This window comes from Equus przewalskii, chromosome 2, assembly GCF_037783145.1.
Source record: "Equus przewalskii isolate Varuska chromosome 2, EquPr2, whole genome shotgun sequence".
Classification (NCBI taxonomy): Eukaryota; Metazoa; Chordata; class Mammalia; order Perissodactyla; family Equidae; genus Equus; species Equus przewalskii.
Window position 1 is genome coordinate 30,229,254 of NC_091832.1, and position 23,311 is coordinate 30,252,564.

Genomic DNA, 23,311 nt, shown 5'->3' on the forward strand with positions numbered 1-23,311 from the left:
AATATCGGTATTTAGTTCCATTGTCCCAAGAAGATCCCTAATGCCTGTTTGCAGTCAATTCTCCCTCCCACCCCCAGTGCCAGGCAACCAGGAAGCTGCTGTTTGGGGAAGCCCCTCCATCTAGTTTGTCTCTAAGTACTGAGACTGCGGGAGATTTCACCTGCCTTTTGGAAGCCCGGGCTCAGCTCTGAGCATGCCATGTGCAGCTCGGGAGTTCAGCAAATGTCCTGTGAGAAAACCAGCCACGTGTTTGGGGTCTTGGGTTTCCAGGGTGCCCTAAATCAATGGGACTTTCTTTTCTCCAGTAGAGTCCCCTCTGCAAGGGTCAAACCCAACCCTCAGTTCCATCCCAGAACCAGCAAATGCCCCTAGGGAGGGAAATGGCCAGTCCACCTCAGAAAGCCGCCTTCCTCTGAAATTCAATTCATTTGGTCCATACTGCTTCCACAGTTTTCAGATGTTTAAAAATGTTATTTTGGTGTTTTAAACCAGTTTTTTCTGGTAGTTGCAGCAGGAGTGTTGTGCAGCTATTCCTCACCCATCAATTACTGTAAGCTTTTAAGTCTTTATATCTTGTTGGGCAAGTTTCTTTTCTTTCCCTCCCCCACTCGATATACTTGGGGGTCACAATTGTTCCATATGACTGTCTAAAATCCACTTATCTAGTTCCCAAAAAAACCTACTAGGATTTTGTTAGAAAATTGAATTTATAAGTTACTTGAGACAGAATTGAAATTCTTATGTTTTTAATCTCTCCATCCATGAACATGGTATACCTATTCATTGAGCAGATTTCCATTAAGTCCTTAGATAACACTTTGTACTTTTTCTTTATTAGATTTGATCCTCAGTAACTTACAGTTTATCTTTGAAAGCACACTTTATTTTTTAGAACAGGTAATATATGTTACAAATTTCTAAAAGCTCAAGTATACATTGACAATTTCCTACCCATTTTCCTCCCGAAGAAAACAATACTAGTTTATCGATTAATTTTTAACATGGTTAACACTAGTGCATAGTAATTATATTGATTTTTGTTCCTCAATCTTGTATCTAGTAATCTGGCTGAATTTTCTTTTTATTTCTAGTAGGTTATTTTGGGTTTCTTCTATGTATATGCATCATCTGCAAAGAGCAACCATTTGGTCACTTCTTTTCCACTCTCTCTTTTTTTTCTTTTTCTTTTTTTTTTTTTTTTTACTGATTTTACTGCTTTGGCTAGGATGCTGCTAATAAAGTAGCTGTGCAAAGTAGCCAGATAATACCTGTGATGGAGGGCATTCTTGTCTTACTCCTGACTTTAATGAGAGGCTTCTGTTTCCTATTTATACATGAAATTTGCTGTACGTTCCTGGCAGATGTCTTTATCAGGTTAAAAAAATTTTACCTCTGGTCTTGTTTTGCTAAGAATGAGTATCATTAAGATTTTTATAAACTATTTTATGTACCTGTTGAAGTGATCATATAGCTTTTCTCCTTTAATCTACTAAATATGCTGACTCACCCACTCGTGGAAAAAAAGTAGTCTCAAATAAAACATTTTTACCCCAAGTTGTTATTTATTTTCATGAAGGGGGGAAAAAAGAACCTTTTATGATAGTGAAAATATACTTTATTTTTTTTAATACAATAGCTGCCAGCAATATACTGGTTCCAGAGAGAGAAAAGAAAATACAAGCATTCTATAATAAGCTTTCATTTGCCTTTTCAAGTAATTCTAAAGAAAACGCTCCAATTCTGTTCAACATTATGACTTGGGGAGTTGAAATCTTTTCCCATGATAAAAATATAATTTTGACAGCCCCAACCTTGACAGGTTCTAAAGGATGGAATAAAAAAGCCCACAGAGTATGTCAATAATGAATGCTTCCCTCTCTTTGAATCAAATACTGATTATAACCAGTGTAAGAAATTGGTTAATCAATAAACTTGATGAAATGCGTATCAAATGTTCATGAAAAAATACATTCTATTTCTTCTCATTTTTACCTTATAGATATTTTCTAAAGGATATTTTAAATGCACAGAAATAAAAGCTATCTACAGGCAACTCTGGAAAGATTCAAAACTCAACAGAAGTAGAAATGTCTAAATTCTATCAAGTTGTTTAACTTAGTGTAAGAATAAATGTTAGAAATCTCTTAATTGTATACAGATTTCTCAAGAGTTTAAAGATACGTTGTGTAAGCCAAAGTTACCAAGAAATAAGATCTGATGTGAACTTTATCACAAAAGTCAACAATCTTAGTAAAAGATGCTAACAGAACTGTATAGAAAATCTTCATCTACATTGAAAAAAAAAAAAAGGAAGTTATATCAACTGGAATAGTAGAGAGCTTTCCAACTGTTGAACACAAAAATTTCTCAGAACCCCCTGGAAAACAGTGACGGCTTCCATTCAGACTCGAATCTCCTTGTTGAAGTGGAACAGAAGGGGTTTGTTTAAGTGAAGGGGGAAATGACTCAGTAGTTGTAGAAATGATGTCAGATGATTTCCATGATGTCAACCCATACACTACATGAATCGCCATGAAAACTTTTATGTCCCAAATCTCCCAAGATTTTAAGCTATGAGCTTTCCACAAGTATAAGATGGGGTAAAATAAAGAGGTTCTAGGCCCATCCTTCCCACTAGCTTTCCGTCCATTACCCAATCTCAATTTCATTTGACTAACTTCTCTGATAAAGTAATAAGATCTGTCTTTCTACAGAGAAAAATAATTCTCCCTTCATCATCAAAATCATAACAGACAGATTTGCCTTCCGTGGACATCCAGAGACACAGCCAAGTATAATCAATGGGCTAAGTTAAAAAGGCAATAAAGAGAATAAATGTAAATGCATTCTTTAGATTATCCACATTAAATATGCTTTAGAAACAAAATTCTATGTGATATTTTCACAAACCCACCCTACATGCCTTAGGTTAATCTCTGTGCTAATTTCTCCATTACTAAAGTGAAAATACCTCACAACTGAGGTCCAGAATGTTTCCGCCGATTTTGAGGAATGTAGCCCTCTCCTCCTTAGGCCTCTTCTCTGCAGCACTTAGGCCACCGTTCACCTCAAGGATCAGACGTCCCTTCTCTGGAATCTTTTTCATACTCTATGCTATGAAGCAAGTTCAACATCATCTCAGTGCCAAGTTACACTATTTAAAAAGTAGGTGCGAAGTGAGGATGGCTGCCTGCCTGCTGGGGCAGACGTGACATTCTCCCCCGCTGACCCCACTGACGCTACTGCTAACGGGATTTCTCAACAGATAACCTGATGCTGCTTCTTCCTGGAACCAGATAAATCATCATCCAATATTTAATCACAAAAGGGTGGGTGCTCAAACTTTAGATCAGCAATAAGGAGTTCAAAGAAAGGTAAAGCAAAAAACAATCTCCCTGAGCCAAATGGATACAATTCGAAGCTTTTTTAAGTCTTTCTATACCAAGCTAATTACTGATAGGTTAAAAAAAAAATGCAGCACGCTTATAAAAACCAGGCTGCTTCCATAAAGCCAGTGCTTACTAATGTTAGCGTATCGAAGGGGGAAAACGTGGCTGTTTTAAAGCAATACACTTAAAATTTTCAAAAACAGCCTATGAGAAATAGCACTTCTTAAACAAGTTAGGCATAAAAAAATTACCAAAACTTATTATAGTCACAACTGCAGTCTTTGGAGCAGTACTTAGAAAGTCCCATTTTTTAAAAAATGAATAAATACATGGCAAACCTTTGCTTTGTTCTCACCAAGTTCCTCCTCCCTTGTTAAGAGCACAAATAACTCCTGGGTTGGGGCTTCAACTGACAAAAGAGACAGACATGCAGAGTGTGCTCCTCAGTGTGGCTGCAGAAAAGGTTAATTGAAGGAAGTGCAATGATGGAGATTAGGCAAAACTGTGGCAAATATGTACTCACCATAACAACTATAATTTAGTCCAAAAAGAGTGAACCATCCTGTACCCAAAATCTAACTGTAAATGGGGGTGAAAAGGGACAACTGGTAATCTGTGCGTTTTATCTTGGTTTTAATATAGGAAGGATAATGCGTTCTTTAGATTATCAACATTAAACAGGCTTTAGAAACAAAATTCTACTTGATATTTTGACAAACCCACCCTACATTCCTTAGGTTAATCTCTGTGCTAATTTTTACACTACTAATCATTGCACTGCTATCGCTAAATTAAATATCAGTTTATGTAGTGTTGCTTGAAAGATCAACAAATAGCAAGGTCTATGCTTACCTAAAAAGGAGCTTTTGAAAATAAAGGAAGAAAGCAATAATGTTCCAAATAAATGGCACTGGGCAAAATACAGAGAAGAGACAACACTGTAGGCAGAGTACCAGGGGCCCACTGGTTTCTCTTACGTGGTAAAACGCTTGAGACTATCAGACTTCCCTCCAAACTTTCAGCTTCTACATAGTATGAGATGTTATAACTGGTATGAAGGATAAATGCTTTTAGGCAAAAGTAAAAATCCACATACAAAGTGAAATAGCAAAATCTGTAGTGACTTTCTGTAGAAGGCTCCCTTCTGGGGTGGTGACACCCTTTAGCTCAAATCCAGGATAGACGAAATTGATACACAGCATATTGATACAGTAGCAATCCTTTCATACACTCTTACTAAGTATTATAAAGTTCCAAAAATACATAAATATTCCTTGTACCATGCATTATGCACTCGAGTTTGGGGCTGACTGATGAAGTCCTGGTTACTATTTTAGCAGTTAAACATTGCACCTTGAAAGTTCTGCCATCTTCACGCAGTGGATGAACACAATGGTGGGGGCTCTGGAGAGATGGCAAACTACCTCTCAAGTGAGAAGTTTGTGATGGAGTGTCTCCAAATTAGAGGAGAGGAGAACGTGGGGCAGGGGAGGTAGGCGGGGTAAAAGAATTTTAAAATAATACTGCTTAGGAGCGTATATTTAAAGATAGCTACTATACCTGTCTATCCCTTATCCTAACCTGGAATAACAGCATGTTCATGCAAAGTAACATTTCTACCAGACAGGAAGAGGAGCAGTCTGTTAGGAAAAGCATGTATTCTTAGTCAGGGGAAGACGTGAAGTTATCTGTCTTGTAGGTGATATTTTACTTGGTGAGTCTTTTGGCCACATCACTGTAGGCTATTTCCACCTCCTTATCGCTGGGACAGGTGTTGGTGAACTCGTCCCGACTGTAAGCATTAGTTAAGTATCTCCAGATGCCGGTCATGCCTTTCGGAATATCAAAGTTGCGGTATTTTTTGGCCACCACCTGAAATACAAAGAGAACAAAAGTGAGCATTTATTTTCCGTGTCTTGCAAACCAGACACATCTCTGATTTTAGAGCAAACTAATTCTGTGACTCTCTGAGAACCACTTCTATTTGAAAAGAAATCTGTCACCTTCATTCTAACTAGAGTTTTAAATAATGATAAGGACTATAAACTACACCAGAGATTCAGAAGAGTGACAGTGGCTGGGACAGCCTGCCTTGGTCATCCAGAGAGACGGCCGAGTGCAATCACTGGATAAACACTTTAAAACATACACACTATTTCAGATCTATTTTTCTTGATCTTGATCTTGATTGCACAACTAGCATTCACTACTATTCTATTTAGCACAGTGCCTCAAACCATCAACGCTCAATAAATATTTTTTGCCTTGAATACAAAAAGCCAGGTGATCACAGAACAGAATTTGACGATATAAGTTGGTGTAGCAAACTCCAGTTCAAAGCCACCTGTTCCATCTTTGAATTTGTCTGCAGTCGCAGAGAAAGATAAATGACGTTCCTCTTTCTCATACGCCTCAATTTTAAGACATAATTTTCCATTTAACTAACTGTAGGGTGTTTCAACTGTTGCCTAAACAGCATTAAGTTACTCTATTTGGGGGGTTCCCGGTCATCTGTCAGAAGACGAGCCAAACTCTGTGCACAGAGGAAACGCCGTCTCAGTAAACAGGCCACCAGCCCACCGGGAGCGCCGTGCACACAGGCCCACCTTGACAATGTGCAGTTTGGGGAGCAGGTTGCAGTCCGCCAAGGTCATTTCATTGCCATCCAGAAATTTACGTGTGGAAAACTTAATGTCCTCCATACTGTTCTCATCAATTTCATCAGGAAGTGGAGAATTCAGATACTCATCCAGTTTCTGCAGGGTTTTCAAGAGACCCCTCTCCAACGCTGAAAGAAAGACGGGAATTCTATAAGAAGGCAAATCACCCAAGCCCCAGAGCAGAGGCATTGCTCTGCCAGTCAATCCCTGTGTGACTCCAAGCCCGGAGAACAAGACAGACAAGGTTCTCACTCTCCAAGGGGCCAGGGACGAGACAGACAAACTTGTTCAGATAAACATAAAAACAAGCGTGATAGTTTCAAAGAGTGCTATCTGTTAAAACCTGTTAATAACTAAATGCCCCACAGACGAACACTTTATGGGCCAATACAGTTTGTGTTTAAACTGGAAAAATGAGTGAGAAAAGGCAAACCTAGGGGCCGGCCCAGTGGCGCAGCGGTTAAGTGCGCACGTTCTGCTTCAGCGGCCCGGGGTTCACTGGTTTGGATCCCGGATGCCGACATGGCACTGCTTGGGAAGCCATGCTGTGGTAGGCGTCCCACATATAAAGTAGAGGAAGATGGGCACGGATGTTAGCTCAGGGCCAGTCTTCCTCAGCAAAAAGAGGAGCATTGGCGGCAGATGTTAGCTCAAGGCTAATCTGCCTCAAAAAAAAAAAAAAGGCAAACCTATTATTTCAAATCTAGAGAAGAAAGTCTTGCTGAGTCAGAGATTCTTGCTCTCAATTTTAAATCCTGCTCCCCTAGACATATGTGGATTTATCACCACGAAAGGTGTTAAACTGCAACACAAACAATCCAAGCAGAAAACCTGGAGCTGCTGCACCATCTCAGAATACACACGAAGTCAAGAACAGTACCGTCTTATAGTAACATGAGAAACACAGAGGTCAGATCAGAGTGTCATTTACAACACTAAACTGGCCGCCTCTTTAGCCAAATGGATTAAGATGCTATAATTATTATGATTCAGAAGAAGTGGGACAAAGCCACCCGTTTATCTGGAAAGTCAAGGGTAGTGACCCTCAGCAGAGGGCCAGTGGTCATTAGAAAGGAATATGGAATAACAATAGAGAGATCTATTATCTCTTATCCTTCACCTTCCGACTCGACCTTCCCCTCCCACTCTCAGGAGAGATGAGCCCCGCTGATGATTACAGTACTTGGCCACAAAAGAAGGGCAAATAGCATGAGGTGACACAATCCATATATTTGCAAGTTTGAATAAAGTTGGATTTACAGAAAAAGGCAGTTTTACATGCTGCCTATTAGATATTTCACCCGCAACATAATATATCCTAACCCAATACCTCTTCCCAAGTCCTCCCACCCACTCATCCCTTGGTCCCTTCACTGCAGTCCAGACAACAGATGGGAGTCTCAGCCAGGGAAGAGGCTGCAGGCATCACAGGGCTGAAGGGACTTCAGACGTGCTTAGGAGACAAGACCCAAGAGAGCTCAGAAACCGAGCGAATACGGAAAAAGGAGGACAGATCTAACAAAAGATAAATTGAGCCCCTACTACGGACCAAGTCTTGTTCCAAGCATCGTTAAATTCACTAGTGAATAAAATATAAAAGGCTCTGAGTGGACATTTTGAGGAGCGGCAGTGGTACAGAAAAGCTGGTCACACACGCACGATCGCCAGCGTGAATGCTGGTGCATGACACACGCTTCCTCACCTCTACCAATGCTTCCCCCTTTAAACCTACTTGTAGTTTTTAACATGCTTTTAAAAATGTATGAGTTATGGTCAGTCCTTGATTTGGGCACCTTCTATTACTATTAGGTTTTTAAAGCTGTTAAATTTTTTAATTCAGGGCTGGTTTATATTAAACTAATGGCCTACTAAATCTGAAATTTCTTCCTTCTAACTCTTGTTATTAAATTAACGCATTAATCTTGCTTCCCCAACCATACCACGTGTTCTTTGAAGGTGAAGTCTGTGTCTTGTGCTTCTTCTGTATATCCCCTAAAATTCACGGCACTTGACTTAAGCCCATATTGGACACTTGGTCAACACCGGGCCCAGACTGAGGCCAAGAATTAAGTATAAAAGCTTTGAGTTTCTTAAATGTATGGAAAAGATTCAAAAGGAAATTACGTGAGACTGTAGAACAGACACTTTCAAAGTCAGATGAGTGAAGATATTTGTACTTGGAAGTTCTACCTTTGTGGGAAGCCGAGAATGAGGCGGGCACTGCATTTTGCTATAGAACACAATAGCCATTTAAAAATGTCAAGAAGAACTGGTAATATTTTTTACTTAGGCAAATATCAAACAAACTGCAAAGTGTTATGTCAAGTGATAGATGACATGATCAAAGAACTACCTATTTGATTAACAAAAAGTCACTCTAGCCATAGCCAGGATCAACCCGGTTTATTTCTTAGAGAAAACAGTAAAGCAGCAGGCACTGGGACCCAGTAAAACAAAGCTGAGGAGGTAGGAGAGCTCAGTTGCAACTGGAGAAGTGACACGGAATCAGGCCATTTAAAAATAAAAAATATAAAGGCAATAAATATAACCTTTTATTAATTACATACAAGCTACTGGTGATACATATAGTCAGCGGAAATGTAAGTTTATAAATTAACAAGAAGATGCAATGTGAGAATAGCTAGGTTAGTAAGCAGTCCAGCGTATGATGAAAAACTTTTCATGGTTGTACTTAAAAGGAAAGAAGAGGGGCCGGTCCCGTGGCTGAGTGGTTAAGTTCGCGCGCTCCGCAGCAGGTGGCCCACTGTTTCGTTGGTTCGAATCCTGGGTGCGGACATGGCACTGCTCATCAAACCACGCTGAGGCAGCGTCCCACATGCCACAACTAGAAGGAGCCACAACGAAGAATATACAACTATGTACCGGGGTGCTTTGGGGAGAAAAAGGAAAAAAATAAAATCTTTAAAAAAATAAAGGAAAAAAGCAAAAAAAAAGGAGGGAGTAGAATCTCAGTACTGTAAAAGAACAAACTTAAAGATTCAATAGGCTTCCCATCAAAGGCAGTGAATATGGAATAAACACATATTTGATGTGAGGACTTGTACCTTGATCAGATTACAATGAACAGAATCACGGCCTGTAAAGAAGATAATATGGCCCAAATTCAAACACTGACAGAATATCTCAAACGGCACTGGAGTGGCATGGCAAGTTTGAGCAAGTTTATGATCTTCAACTTGCTCTAAATTAATCCTTTTCCTGAATTAATTCTCAAATGTATCCAATAGAAAAATAAAATATCCTAAATTTACAAGGTTTATAACACACAATGCCTATAATCCTAGATATAAGGCGTGGACTAAAATTAAAAAAACAGAAAAACATTACAAGTACTGTTCTTTCTATAATTTTGGACTAAGCAAAGCACCTTCAACGAAGCTGAATTGCTGTACCTAACTAGAATGGTAGTGATTTTTCATTGTTAAGAATGTCAGAATAAAGAGTATATTAATTAAAACAAGGAATACTGCATTGGTTTGATACAATTTTTATGGATCAGCGTAGTAAGGAATAACCAAGAAAACAAAGAAAAACAGAAGTACCAAGAGGTACTAAAGAGAATCATTCAATAGACAGAATTAAGTTTTGAAGACAAACCATCACAAAGGAATTTGAAGTTGCTTAAAACAAAGAAAATGTTAAGATGAACCACCAGAAGGCAGTAGCAGGCCATCAGAAAGCAGCTTCTTGTCTTTTGCAATTAACAAACCGCGCTATTATTCTCCAATACCCCTGCTGTAGTAACACTGGTATCTCTAAGGGGGTATTCCAAAAGCTCTAAAAAAATTAGTAAGTCCAATAGAGGCCATACAATCAGTTTTAAATTAATTATGAAAATCAAAACACTCTCACCTATGAGAATATAGCAAAATTAAAATGATTAACACACATACACACACACTGGGGTCAGAAGTGTGGGGAAATGAATGCGTTCACATTAGTGGGAATATAAACTGGTGTAGACTTTTGCAGAACAGAACCTTCTGACCTATTTGGCATCTAGCACAAGGACAGGCACTGGCAGCACCATTTGTCATAATAAAAAAAACTTGAGACAATCTAGAAGTCTACAGTGAAATAGTTAAACAAAAAATCCATATTATGGACTACTAGGTAGCATTTCTAAAAAATAAGGTAGATCTGAATTTTGATATAGAAGGATTTCTACCACAGAATAGACGAAAAAGACAAGTGCTGAATGTAAATATATACATAAAGGCACATTTATGTACAATGTTTGCAAAATTACGTAGAGAAAAGAAGGATATGTATTAACTGTTGGGGAAGAGGTTATAGGATGTGCTTAAGAAGGGGCACTGAAATTGCATTATATTTATTTCGATACTATTTTAACTTTTTCAATAAGCATGCATTAGTCATTACTTGTATAATCGGAATGAGTAAACACAAGGCAGAAAGCATTCAATGTAACAAGTACGTATCTGCTGTAGAAAAACCATACAACTCACAATGAAGAAAACAAAAATTATAAGCACTTACATGGATAAAACTACATTTTAAAGCTACTGCTAGTTTTAATAAAGGGTAATGTTTTTAAAGGCCAATAACGCATCACGGGAAAACAAGGGGAGATAATGAGCATTTAAAGATGATTAAATACGCAATTCAGTTTGCTGCAATGATGAACAATGATGAACAACCATCCTCTAATCCCAAATACTTTTCCAGAGAAAGAGACGGAGGGAGGGACAGTGGGAGACAAGTAGGGAGGGAGAATGGATCTCGAATAAAAAGGAGCTAATCAGAACCTATAGGTGTCTTGCCTCCATTTAAAAATAAGAATTTAGACATTACGGAATACGCCTCAGGGCATATGATGGCAGATTTCATCACTGCTAAACTCATGATGGATCTCTTAAGAATATTATAAATACCAGTGGACTAATAAATTATCTATTATTACATTTGGGAGCTTAATAAATTATGTAAACTAGTGAAATCACAGAATTGAAAAAAAACAGGAGATCTGTGACAGGTCGTACCTGACCCACCTCCAGAAAAGGAATTACCCGTTAATTTCTCCTTTAACGCTTCACAAGATGACACAAACTATTACTCCCAATCAACTGGGACATGTTACAAAAAGAATGATATATTTTATCTATCCATCTCTCTCTCTCTCATCAGTGTTTCCCTTTATTTTATTATTTACATCTTGTCTGTTTACTTTGTACCCCAATCTAAGCATTGGCCCTTCTGTTTGGCTTTCACTAACAATACCATATAATGTAGGCATCTACTCCCTTACTTAGAATTAGGTCTTAAACTTGTCCAAACATATTGGATTTTGCAAAATATTTAATAGGGTGGTAAAAATAATCAAAGACGTGCCCACTCTGATTTGTCACGTAAAATGACAAATCCATCTCCAGGGAAATTGTTTATCGTTTGGGGGAATGAGGTGGATCTCTAATTTCCTAGGCTTATTTAAGGCATTCCATTGCACTAGACAGACAAAGACACCTGCAACCAATGTACATAAGGGGACCCAGTAAGCTCCACACTGACATGGAACACAGTCAGGAGTCGCTTCAGGACAGGTGTACATTCTCAGAAATGATTCTGTCATTGTGTGAACATCACAGTGCCCTTACACAAACCTAGACGGTACAGCCTGCTACACACCTATGTGGGTCTGTGTGGACCTAAAGAATGTTAAGCGCAGGACTGTATTGTTTTCTAGTCTCACGGCAGGGACGGCCCAGGTGGGAGAGAAGTTGCCTGGCAACTGGAATTCTTATTTACCAATAGGTAATTTAATATAAAGCCTTCTAAGTTACGCACTGGGTAATCCATTATGTTGTTTGCTCTTGTTGGTTAGGCATTCTAAGGACAGTAAGTGTAGGTGGCTACTTAAGACAGTGACAAATTGATAGGAAAAAATAGAATACAAAGTTATACTTAAATGAGTCACTTTCTCCCCCCCCCATTCCCTCCTCGCTACCCCATCCCCCAAAGCAAGTGATTTTTCTTAAAGCAAACACATGTTATTCCCCTCTCCTCCCCACCACGTGTCAAAAGAAATTCAACCACTCGTCAGCTTCCAAAAGCCACAGGGAGAAATAAAAACATTATGACTCTAACTAAGAGAGTTCAAAGAACTATGCAGCAAGAGACGTGGGTACAAAAAGATAGGTTTATGAAAAGAACAGTCACCTGCGTGACGGAAGGGCAGAACAGAAAGGATACTGTCTGTGGATAGGAGGAGCTCCAATGGGACCATTTACTTAGTGTATAAAAAGCTTAGGAGAAACGTTAGTCAGAAAAACAGCCAATTACTAAGGAAAATTGCTCCCAAACCAAGGCAGCTACTGGAACACATTTAATAGATGTAAGCCAGGCCTGGGCACTACGGTTTTCTCCTTTTTGCCCTTCCCTGTAGAAAAACATTTCATGCAGTGAATATTATTCCAGAAACCATTGAAATTCAATACTAAATTATCAAATGCTGCAATTTTAAAATTTAATAATCAAAATATAATAGCTTGAGTAGCTTGGAAATCTGCCTGCTGAAATAACATAAGGAAATCAGCAAGTATTTCCACTTTTTAAAAGATGTTTATTCTTGCTTAACCAGCACTGACATTTTTTCCCTTTGGTATTCTTGTTCATTTGCTGCCAATAAACTTCTACCCAAAGGAACCCCACCCGAGCTACCAAACGGTCTAAAACCGTGATGGAGGAAAGCGTCTTTGGGAGCTGGCTTTTTGGTTACTGTGATTTTTAATGAAACGTTAATGCTTTCACTATACAGTTTTCCCCAGAGAGAACAAAGCTTAACATCCCAAAGACAAGAAAAACGGAAATTACTGAACGGCGCAGCTAAGACAAGCTTCCTTAAATAGGATCTCTTTCGAAGAGGCTTCCCTTCACTGTACCTGAGTTTGGTAAATGAAGTAACAAGACAGTGCCCTTTAATAAATAAAAGAAGGAAACTGCGTCTGTACTTCCTAAACTATTTTCACCATGAAAATGTGACTTGTAACTAAAATCCTAGTTTTAGGATACAGAGAGATTTGGAGGTGTCTAACGGCGCTCCAAGAGCAACTCCAAAGATTGCTCTTTAAGGATAAGCAGCACACAATCCACCCGGGCTGATTTTAGGCTGCTGGCACCCAACAATAAACAAAAGACTTCCTGATAGGTTAAATTAAGCTACAGCAGTCTACTCCAAACCACCACGACCAGCCAATCCACTGTTTTTGATGCGCCGTTAATTCTTTGCCTAGCTCCCTTCGCAGTAACTTCTAAGAAAACAAGAACAAATTCATTTGATAAACATTTTATCACACACCCTATATATGCTAGGCACTGTTCCACGAGCTAGAAACACGGAAAAATGGCAAATTAAGGACTAACCCTGACTGATCATCAAATCTCTGATCAACTGCGAAAGCCAGTTTTTAATACTTACGGACTCCAAAATCTTCATTTATAAATCACTGTCCTAATAGGGTTTTTTGGTTTTGTTTTCTGTTCATTTGTTCTTTGCAAAGGTAATTTAAACGTTTGTTTTTTTTACCTTCATTAGCCTCTGGCCTTGAATTCTTGATATATGCAGAGAATTTGGCAAAGATGTCCATTCCAGCAGTATTTGATTCTGGGTGTTTTGGTGAAAGTTTTAAGTACCTAAATGGAAAAAGTGATAATGGATTACGTATCCTCCAGAAATACATTAGCATAAGTTCTCTCAATCAAGAAACCATTGTGCTAGCAGTTACTAGACATCTTTTAACAGTTATTACTCTAAGCAATGCCATCATCTGTTTTCTAGGATATTTTTTTTTTTTTTTAAAGATTTTATTTTTTCCTTTTTCTCCCCAAAGCCCCCCGGTACATAGTTGTGTATTCTTCGTTGTGGGTTCTTCTAGTTGTGGCATGTGGGACGCTGCCTCAGCGTGGTCTGATGAGCAGTGCCATGTCCGCGCCCAGGATTCGAACTAACGAAACACTGGGCCGCCTGCTGCGGAGTGCGCGAACTTAACCACTCGGCCACGGGGCCAGCCCCTCTAGGATATTTTTAAGATGTGTTTTTTCCTTAGGAAACAAAGCTCTGCTGTGCTTTTGTTCACATATTCATATTCTTGGCAACCGAAGGCATCCGCACTCCACCGCCATTTTATAGATTAGAATGTGGGGAAACGGCCTACTTGTTCGCAGACTTGTGCCAAACCAATGGGCGTCTTAGAAAGAGAGGCCTAGGGCAGCGCTGTCCGAGAGAACCTTCTGTGATGGTGGAAATATTCTGTATCTGAACTGCCCAAAACGGTTGCCACGAGTGACATGTGGCTATTTGAATACGAATTTAATCACAATGAAATAAAGTCAAAATTCACTTCCTCACTTGCACCAGTCACATTTCAACTGCAGAGCTTTTTCAAACAGGAATGCCAACCAGACCCCTGGTATGCCATGCACTGAAGCAGCCCTGACAGGAGGAAAGGAGGCCAGGCTGGTCGTCCACGGTAGGTGCAGGACAAAGACAGCAGGAGGCAGGTCACTCACTTCAATCCGACACACAGGATTTTCAACACCTCCCTTAACTATTCTCTTTGTTTTCAAGGAAGATTAGCCCTGAGCTAACTATAACTACTGCCAGTCCTCCTCTTTTTGCTGAGGAAGCCTGGCCCTGAGCTAACATCCGTGCCCATCCCCCTCCACTTTAAATGTGGGACGCCTGCCACAGCATGGCGTGCCAAGCGGTGCCATGTCCACACCCGGGATCTGAACCGGCGAACCCCAGGCCACGGAGATACGGAACGTGCGAACTTAACTGCTGTGCCACGGGGCCAGGCCCCCCTCCCTTAAATATTAAGGGTGGGACTGAGCAACGGAAAAACAAAATGCCACAAATTGGGCTAAAAAGTGCTTTGTTGTGTTGTTACAGTTTTTCTACTTTGAGAAGAGACATTCATGACACAACAGCTTTTAAAAAAAAGAAACCACACAAATATGCGTTTTATATATTTAAATTTCAAATACACACACTCAGTGTGTATTTCTTCTCAAACTGGAAAATACATGTGAAAAAGCTCAACTCTTTACTCCTCCCTCAGCAGAGCCTGCATCCACTCCAGGGGGCCAGGCCTGGGAGTTCAGACTCTCAGCACCATTGAAGGAAGAAGCCTCAGCTTAAAGGCCCTGCAAAATGTCAGCGGACAGTGGACTCGGGGACCTTAAGACTTTGGGAAAAACCTTACACTGAACTAGTTATTTAGATTTATTCATACATTTTATGATGCTGTCCTGCCATTTTTCTTTAAATTAAAAATGAAAGAGGAGGGGCTGGCCCCGTGGCTGAGTGGTTAAGTTTGCGCGCTCCGCTGCAGGCAGCCCAGTGTTTTGTTGGTTCGAATCCTGGGCGCGGACACAGCACTCCTCATCAAGCCACGCTGAGGCAGCGTCCCACATGCCACAATTAGAAGGACCCACAATGAAGACTATACAACTATGTACCGGGGGGCTTTGGGGAGAAAAAAGAAAAAAAATAAAATCTTAAAAATGAAAGAGGTATTTTTAGAAAGAAACAGTTCAGTTGCAAGCTGTAGTTTCAGGTTAGTTTTTATATTCATATTTTTTACATTATTTCAAATTCAAGAGATCTATTTTCTAAATTGGACACAGTACTATATTGCTAAGGAGAATATAGAACATCGATTGCACACCTGTATGCTCAAGTTATCTCTTTTTAATATCTCTCAATTTTTAAGCTTAAAGATTTCTCTTATAAATGAAATTATTTACATAAGTTTTTCAGTGAACAATTATAGTAAATGAATTTCACTTGAGTTTATAAATATAATGTATATGTATATATTTTTTCCTCTTAACTATAGAAAACTTTACCCTCTCTGTCTCTCTCTCTCTCTTTCTGCCTGAACTGAAACAGTTAATCTGAGGTTCCACATCCCTGGATATCCCTTGACTAGAAAAACAACCAGCCTCCAGTTTAAAGTTTTCACCGCCTGTAATACAGTACCTTCACTGACTCACTCCAAACAAAAAATAGTGCAAGGAACACAAGTGCCTCTTCAATCTACATCTGTGTCTTCCTCTAGCCAAGCTTCCAAAATTATCTCTTCTTTCCCCAACCAGTATTTAGCTGTACCAACTTTGTCTAATGAAGTAAACTTTGTAATTCTCAAAATAACTTACAGGAAGGTAGGCTTGAACTACAGATCATTTATATGTTCATTAGTCACGCATATATTCATTTATTCTAATTATAAAGTGTCTACTATGTGTCAGGCATTGTACTAGGTGCTGGGGATACAATGATGAGCACACAGAAGCATACTTACTGGTGACTTATTTTAATGGACAGGTAAGGATGAAGAAAGATTTGCAATCAGCATATCCTTACTCATGTGGAAATAGATGCTGTGAGAATTCTTAAAAAACACTGTTCTCCAAAGCAGATTAAACACGCCCTATTCCCCTCCAAAACAAACCATTAAATTCGTACCATTAATTTAATGCATACAATACTATAGCTACAAGAGATGTTCACCTCAATCTCTCATTTTGTCTAAAAGGAAATTATATTACAGAAAGCTGACAGACTTGGCCCCAAGTCACTGAACTAGTTAAAAGTATCATCAAACTAAAACTCAGATTTCTCTCCCCAGACCCAGCGTTGTTTTTATTTTTGCTCTATTATAGACCAGGTTCTCTCTAAAAGTAATCAAATTGGAAACCAGTAGGTCCAAAATCAGTTGCCAGCTTTTTCTGCATTCCCCCCCAAACACTGGATTTTAATAATTCATCATTACTAGTTTTAGCAAACAGCTTGATAAAGCAATAATTTTTAACTATTGTTGAGCGTTCATTTTTAACACTTAACAAAAGGCAAATAGTTAATAAAAGGCTCTGTGTCAACAACAGAACGGACATGAGCATCTAGGGTATTTAGACTTCCAGATCAGCCCCTTATTCTGCATTACATCACAGACTATTAATGGTAGACTAGCTAAGACTATTTCCATCCTTTTTGGAAAATCTCAGACATTTTCTCGCTTCTTGTGTGAATATAGGTATAAAGGCTGGTTACAGAGCCTATTAAATTATCTTTGTAAATGCAGTTTTGTCTATTTCTCATTTTTAAAAAAAGGCTTAATGACACTTTATCGATCTCTCTTCCACATTACCCAGCATCCTTCTATCCTTGTATCAGTAAAGTTAGCCAAGTATACAGGCCTGCTTCAGCTAAAAACCCAAATTCAAAGCTCTTTTGAAAAAAGCTTTTTATTTATTTACTTATTTATTTACTGGCAAAGTAATTCCCTCATTCAAGCAAGGGGAACTTAAAAAAATCCATAGATACTTTCCCCACAGGAGAAGAAAGAGAAAGTTTCTTCTTTAAAACCTAGAGTTACACAGACCAGCAGTTCCTGGATATAAGCTTTTCCTTAGTCTCTAACTCCACAACTGCAGGGCGCAGCTGCCTGTGTTACTATTTGTCATGATCAAATCAGGAAGTGCCACATAAAAACACTCTGTTCTCAGTATAATCAAATGCCAAACACATGTTATTAGAGATGCTAGATTCTAGGCTACAGCTTGGACAATGGTCTGACTTTTCTCCTCATCCTGTCTGGAAACGAGAAGGCTGCAACCAGTGTCAAGCTAAGGACTTGAAGGCTTTCGTGTCCTAGAGGGACAAGGTTGTGGGCCAGCATGGTCCCAAATGCCCTAAACAAAGGAGGAAAGGAAGAGGACCGCAGCTGGTGGTCCCAGAAACACCTCCTCCTCGCACCCATCCTCCAGGAACGACTCTGCACGACAGAGACCGTGCTGCGTGACCAGCATCTCACATCAGGGCTGCAGAGCCACTAAGGGGAAGGCAGTCCCCACGCAAACACGCTGTTCCAAGACACACAGATGAAAATTCACCCGAAGTTAAACCCCACCTACTTTTTAGAAAGGATTCCTTGAACTAAGGTTGACAAGCACCTTAGGCCCAGCTGCTCATCACAGGCAAGTGAACTATCTTTGACTTCTCTCCACCCTTCAATTTTGTTCTCATTGAAGCACAGTCCCAATGAAAGCCTTATAGTTTACTTCTTTCATAAAATCCAAAAGCAAGGAAATGAGGGACAGAAGAGAACAGAGGGGACAGGCTTCTTCAGCCATACAGACCTGGCTTTGAAAGTAAGTGTGCCAGCTCTGCCACCCTTAACTGTGAAACCCTGGACAATTACTGAGATTACTCATCTTCAGTTTCTTCATAAAGTCTTTGAGAGGATTAAGTGAGGTAATCCATCAAACAATGCACAGTGCGCCGTGCGTGGCACCTAATTAGCCCTTGACCGTGAGCTAATAACAGCAGCGGCGTTAGCAACATCAAACACACTCCCTTCTGTGTAAAGGGAAACTCTAGAACTTTATTTAGAAACTCTTTCAAAATATAAATTTCAAAAACAAGGAAAATACGCCTAGAGAGAATTTAGCACACTGTAAACCCTTTATAACAGAAAGATCTCCAGGTTTAAAGTAAATTATTTAAACTGAAAGAAAAAACTATCTCTGATTAGACTATCTCTGTGAATACGCCCAAACAAAATGGGGCTGAAATTTCTCTATGAAAAAAAGCAAAGTGAAAATGTTTCTTTTCAAGGTGCAATTCAAAAGCTACGTGTTACAGAGCATTAGATGCCAAGAAACCAGAATATTTTTATATTAGCTCTACTTTCTCTCTTCCCTCTGAAAAAAACTCTATTCCTCTGAAAAAAATAACAAGGAACAATGAAAATTCTTTATTTTTGTCGATGTTCCTGCTTGTCATTGTAGAAGGCAGCTAGAAGAGAGTACAAAAAATGTCCGTTAGACTAAAATGGCAAGTATGTTATCAGCACACTGATTTCAAAAACTTAACTATCCTTGGAAGGGTTTTCACAATACTTCAGACAAAGCTTTAAAACAAAAAAGGGTTTTCTTCATAGAGAATGAATAAGTCATTCAAACTGTTTCTCTATTCATAAGCTAATATTGACACAACGCTCTACAGTGGCGTGCGAGGACGATCACTTTCATCAGTGTCTGAGGACAAGTTGGCAAATATGGAACCTCCCTTGCAGCTGACAGACCTTTAAGAACACAAAGGGATCCGGCGGGTGCTATGGTGCAGCAATCTTTCAAAAGCTATTTCCACTAAGTTGAATGCATGTTCCTAATGCTTCCTTATTGATGTGTATAAAGCTTCAATTTATATTTTACAAAGATCCCAGTTTTGGGGCCAGCCCGGTGGCACGGTGGTTAAGTGCACACGTTCCGCTTCGGGGGCCCAGGGTTTGCTGGTTCGGATCCCGGGTGAGGACATGGCACCGCTCGGCAAGCCATGCTGTGGTAGGTGTCCCAAATAGAAAGCAGAGGAAGATGGGCATGGATGTCAGCCCACGGGGCAGTCTTCCTCAGCAAAAAGAGGAGGATTGGCAGCAGATGTTAACTCAGGGCTAACCTGCCTCAAAAAAAAAAAAAAAAAAAAAAAAAGGAAAGATCCCAGTTTTGGTTTATTGGTAATCAATTATAAACATGGTCTGGAGGAAAAGCCAAGATATAGTTTATTAATGTTGGTCTGGAGAAGCTTTGCTGGGGATAGGAGGAAGGTCTGGACTCCTGGAGGGAGAGAGAAAAGAAGTTTGAGGCTCTCAGAACAGGAAGGAAGGCAGAGGATAAATTTTTAGAATACAGGACTAAGAAAATGAAATTTTAGGCTTAGCACAAGATTGCTAAAGAAAAGGCAATAAAAGACAGGCTGGTTAAAGACAGAGGCCCTGTTCCTCATGCTCCCAGCAGCCCTCCCTCTGCAGACCCCGCTCCCGCAGGCCGAGCTCCAGCCACCCTTCAGGTCCCCAAAAGAAACATCATTTATTCAAAATCAGCCTTCTGCCTGGAATCCCTGCCACGCCTTCCTTCACTGCTGAGCGTCACTCTTCTTTTTTAATGGAAGCTTAACTCAAGTGTTAGCTCTTCTCTAAAGCCTCTCCTGACCCCACTCCCTTTCCCACACCACTGCCACAGCTCCACACACGCCACTGCGCCTCTGGAGGGCAGGAACTCTCTTAGTCAACACTGCATCCACGGGGCTTTGTTGCACAGTATCTGTTTGCAGAATGAATGAATGAATGAATGAATGAATACTGAGTAATTATTTTAGAATCCTCTGACCCAAAAACCCCATTCTCGGGAAACTTATCTGGATATGGAGGGTAAAAGTCAAGTTAACTAGTAAGAAACTTCTGTAACTAGTAAGTTAACTTCTGGCTTGGGCCAGAAGAAAAGACATACTTCAGGACAGTGAAACTGGAAAAGCCTAAAAGAAACCAATCATACTTTGAACCTATTCCAAAATTAATAGCATGATGCAAAACTGCATATCGGCAACTTAGGTAACTGCCGTTACAGTAGATCCGTTCCTCACCGGTACCGCACGTTATAGGAAATAGTTGAACACTTTCAAGTCGTTAACTATGTGGGCTAATCCGCAGACCCTGGGACTCTAAAACACCTCAGAGAAATACAGCAATAAAGACTGAATCCCAGGACACAGTTTACAATGTCAACTCCCTTGGTAGCTTCAGAAAGGACCTTTAAGATGGCCTGACGGGAAACCCCCCAGCCACATGCAGCGCACTCCTGCTTAGACGTTCTGGCTGGGTTCAGTTTGACTCTTTCTTCGCCCATCTCTTTTCCCGAATCTTCTCTCTCAGTTTGGGACCCACATCCCTGAAATAACCAGTCTTCCTGTCCCAAACCTACTTTTACCATGTACTCCACAGCTTAATCAGATTCCTGCCTTTCTTCGCATGGCTTATTAGCCCAGCCAGAAGCCAATTCCAACATCTGTGAGGCATTATTATAATGGATGAAAAGAAGCCCTAGTCAGTCCAACTTAATACTGTGAGAATTTCACTCAAGCACCATCAGGAGAAAGATCCCTAAGGGCCAGTAAGACAAAGCTTTAAAGAGATGGCAAGACTTCCGCGCACATTTTCTTTGATACTCACTTGGGAGGGCATAAGACTTCTTCGAGAAATTCTTCAATCTTATTTACATCCGTTTTGACTTCATTGTTGAAAGTTATAAATGGTGGGTGAGTCCCGGGAGCCAAGTTCTGCAGGTCTGCAGGCTTCCTGTTAGGCAAAACAGTCGTCAAAATTGGATCATTTTTTATTCTCACTGAGAAACAATACTTTAAATTCTCAGAGTGGTTCTAAATCTTAACATATGGGGCCACCCCAGTGGCGTAGTAGTTGAGTTCATGCATTTCGCTTTGGCAGCCCAGGATCAGCTGGTTTGGATCCTGGGCACAGACCTACACATTTGTCAAGCCGTGCTGTGCTGGCGTCCCACATACAGACTGGAGGAGGAATGGCACGGATGTTAGCTCAGGGCCAATCTTCCTCACCAAAAAATAAAATAAAATAAATTTTAACATATAAAAAAATGAATAAGAAATAGTATTTTTTTTCCACTAAGTATAAAAGCTGCAATAGCACTCTAATAAGCAGCAAGCCTCCACAAAGCACATAATTTATGGTAAGAAAATTAGGAGTCTTTGATTTTAACCAAAAGACAAAGTCCTTCATTCTCATTCCAAATTCAACTAAGGTGCTTATTAGAAACGGTGGTAGAATGAGGGGGAAAAACGGCTTAGAAAGTCAGTCTCTAGTTTCAACTCTGGCACCAACTCATCGTAGAAAGATGGGTAAACCATAACTTATCTAGGCCTTCCTGTGTGTGTGTGTGTGTGTGTGTGTGTGTGTGTGTTTCTAAACCAAAGGAGCTGACTCCTACAGTCCTTTTCAACTCTAAGACTCCAAATTCAGACGCTACCTCTGTTCCATTTCCCAGAAGTCTAGACTCAACAAAGGAAAAGATCACCAGATTCGACTATCTAAGATCAAAATTACTTCAATATACAAAAGATAGCACTATCAAAGGTAAAAGGCAACACAGAACGGACAAAATATTATAGCGAATAAGAAAGGCTGTATACAGATATACATATATAGCTATAGATATATATGGATATCAAATATATAGATTTTATTACACAGATCTTATTAGATAACAATTTTGTCCAAATTCATTTAAAAAGTCATCAAAAAATCAAATAGGAATGGGTCAAAAGAAATTGATAAACAATAGATAAAATAAGTGAACACAGGGAAAAAAATGTCAAAAAAAATTATCAAAGAAATTCAAACTAAACAATGAAGACATTTTTCTCCTATTAATTAGGAAAAACTGAAAACACACAGAACACTAATAAAGATGCCAAAACTGGTATGCTTACAACTACGAATAGCAAGGTGTGGGCACTACTATATCAAAAACTGTATCAAACTGGCTCACCGAAGCCCACCGATGAATCCTAGAATCAACACTACGACCAGACGCGGTGTGTATCCTAATGATGAGATGTGGAGCATACGCCTCCACAAAGTATTCTCAGCAAAAAAGTTGAACCCAAATCTAGAATCAAGCTTCTTCGGGCAGCTGTCTCTCAAAGTGGGATCTAGGGACCCAGAGGTCAACATCATTCTCAGAACACTAAGACATCATCTGCCTTTCTCACTCTCTCATGCCTGTGCAGTGGAGGTTTCCACAGGCTACTTGGCGTACGATGTCACAAGGTAATGTATACAGAAGTAGACTAAGAATCTGTCTTCTATAAGGTAGACACTAGAGATATGCAAAAATGTAACACAACAACACTCTTCTCACTAATTTTGTTTTGGAAAATATAGTTGTCTTTCATTAAATGTTTTTGATGATAACAAATAATGGGTTCATGATTATTATATTAAATGAAGTAGTGAGGCCGGCCCCGCGGCCTAGTGGGTAAGTTCAACACGCTCCGTTCAGCAGCTCAGGTTCAGTTCCCGGACACGGACCTACACCACCCTTTGATGGCCACGCTGTGGTGGCGAGCCACATACAAAATAGAGAAAGATTGGCACAGACGTTAGCTCAGGGCGAATCTTCCTCAGCAAAAAATAAATGAATGAATGAATGACTGGATTAATAAATGAATATTTTTTTAATTTCTTAGCTTTAATTTCTAGCACAGTAAAATCAATAGACATAACCCACATAACTGAAAGCTCTTTGAGATCCTCAATAATTTAAGAGTAAGAAAAAGTTCATTTACAGGAAACAGGAGGGGTTAGAGGACAAACTTAAACGATAGCACAAGGAAACAATCAGTCAAATCCA

The 23,311-nt window shown here is 39.7% G+C and overlaps 1 protein-coding gene across 1 annotated transcript in view; it reads right to left on the reverse strand.

The window, feature by feature from the left end:
• Positions 1–811: 811 nt before the first annotated feature.
• Positions 812–23,311, reverse strand: part of CLIC4 (chloride intracellular channel 4) — a 64,787-nt gene continuing 42,287 nt past the window's right edge. The window contains exons 3-6 of the mRNA XM_070610685.1: positions 21,097–21,222; positions 13,614–13,720; positions 5,996–6,177; positions 812–5,261 (exon numbers count right to left, since the gene is read on the reverse strand). Coding sequence (XP_070466786.1) covers positions 5,097–5,261; positions 5,996–6,177; positions 13,614–13,720; positions 21,097–21,222 — 580 coding nt within the window. The 3' untranslated portion in view covers positions 812–5,096. The remainder of the gene's footprint in view (positions 5,262–5,995; positions 6,178–13,613; positions 13,721–21,096; positions 21,223–23,311) is intronic.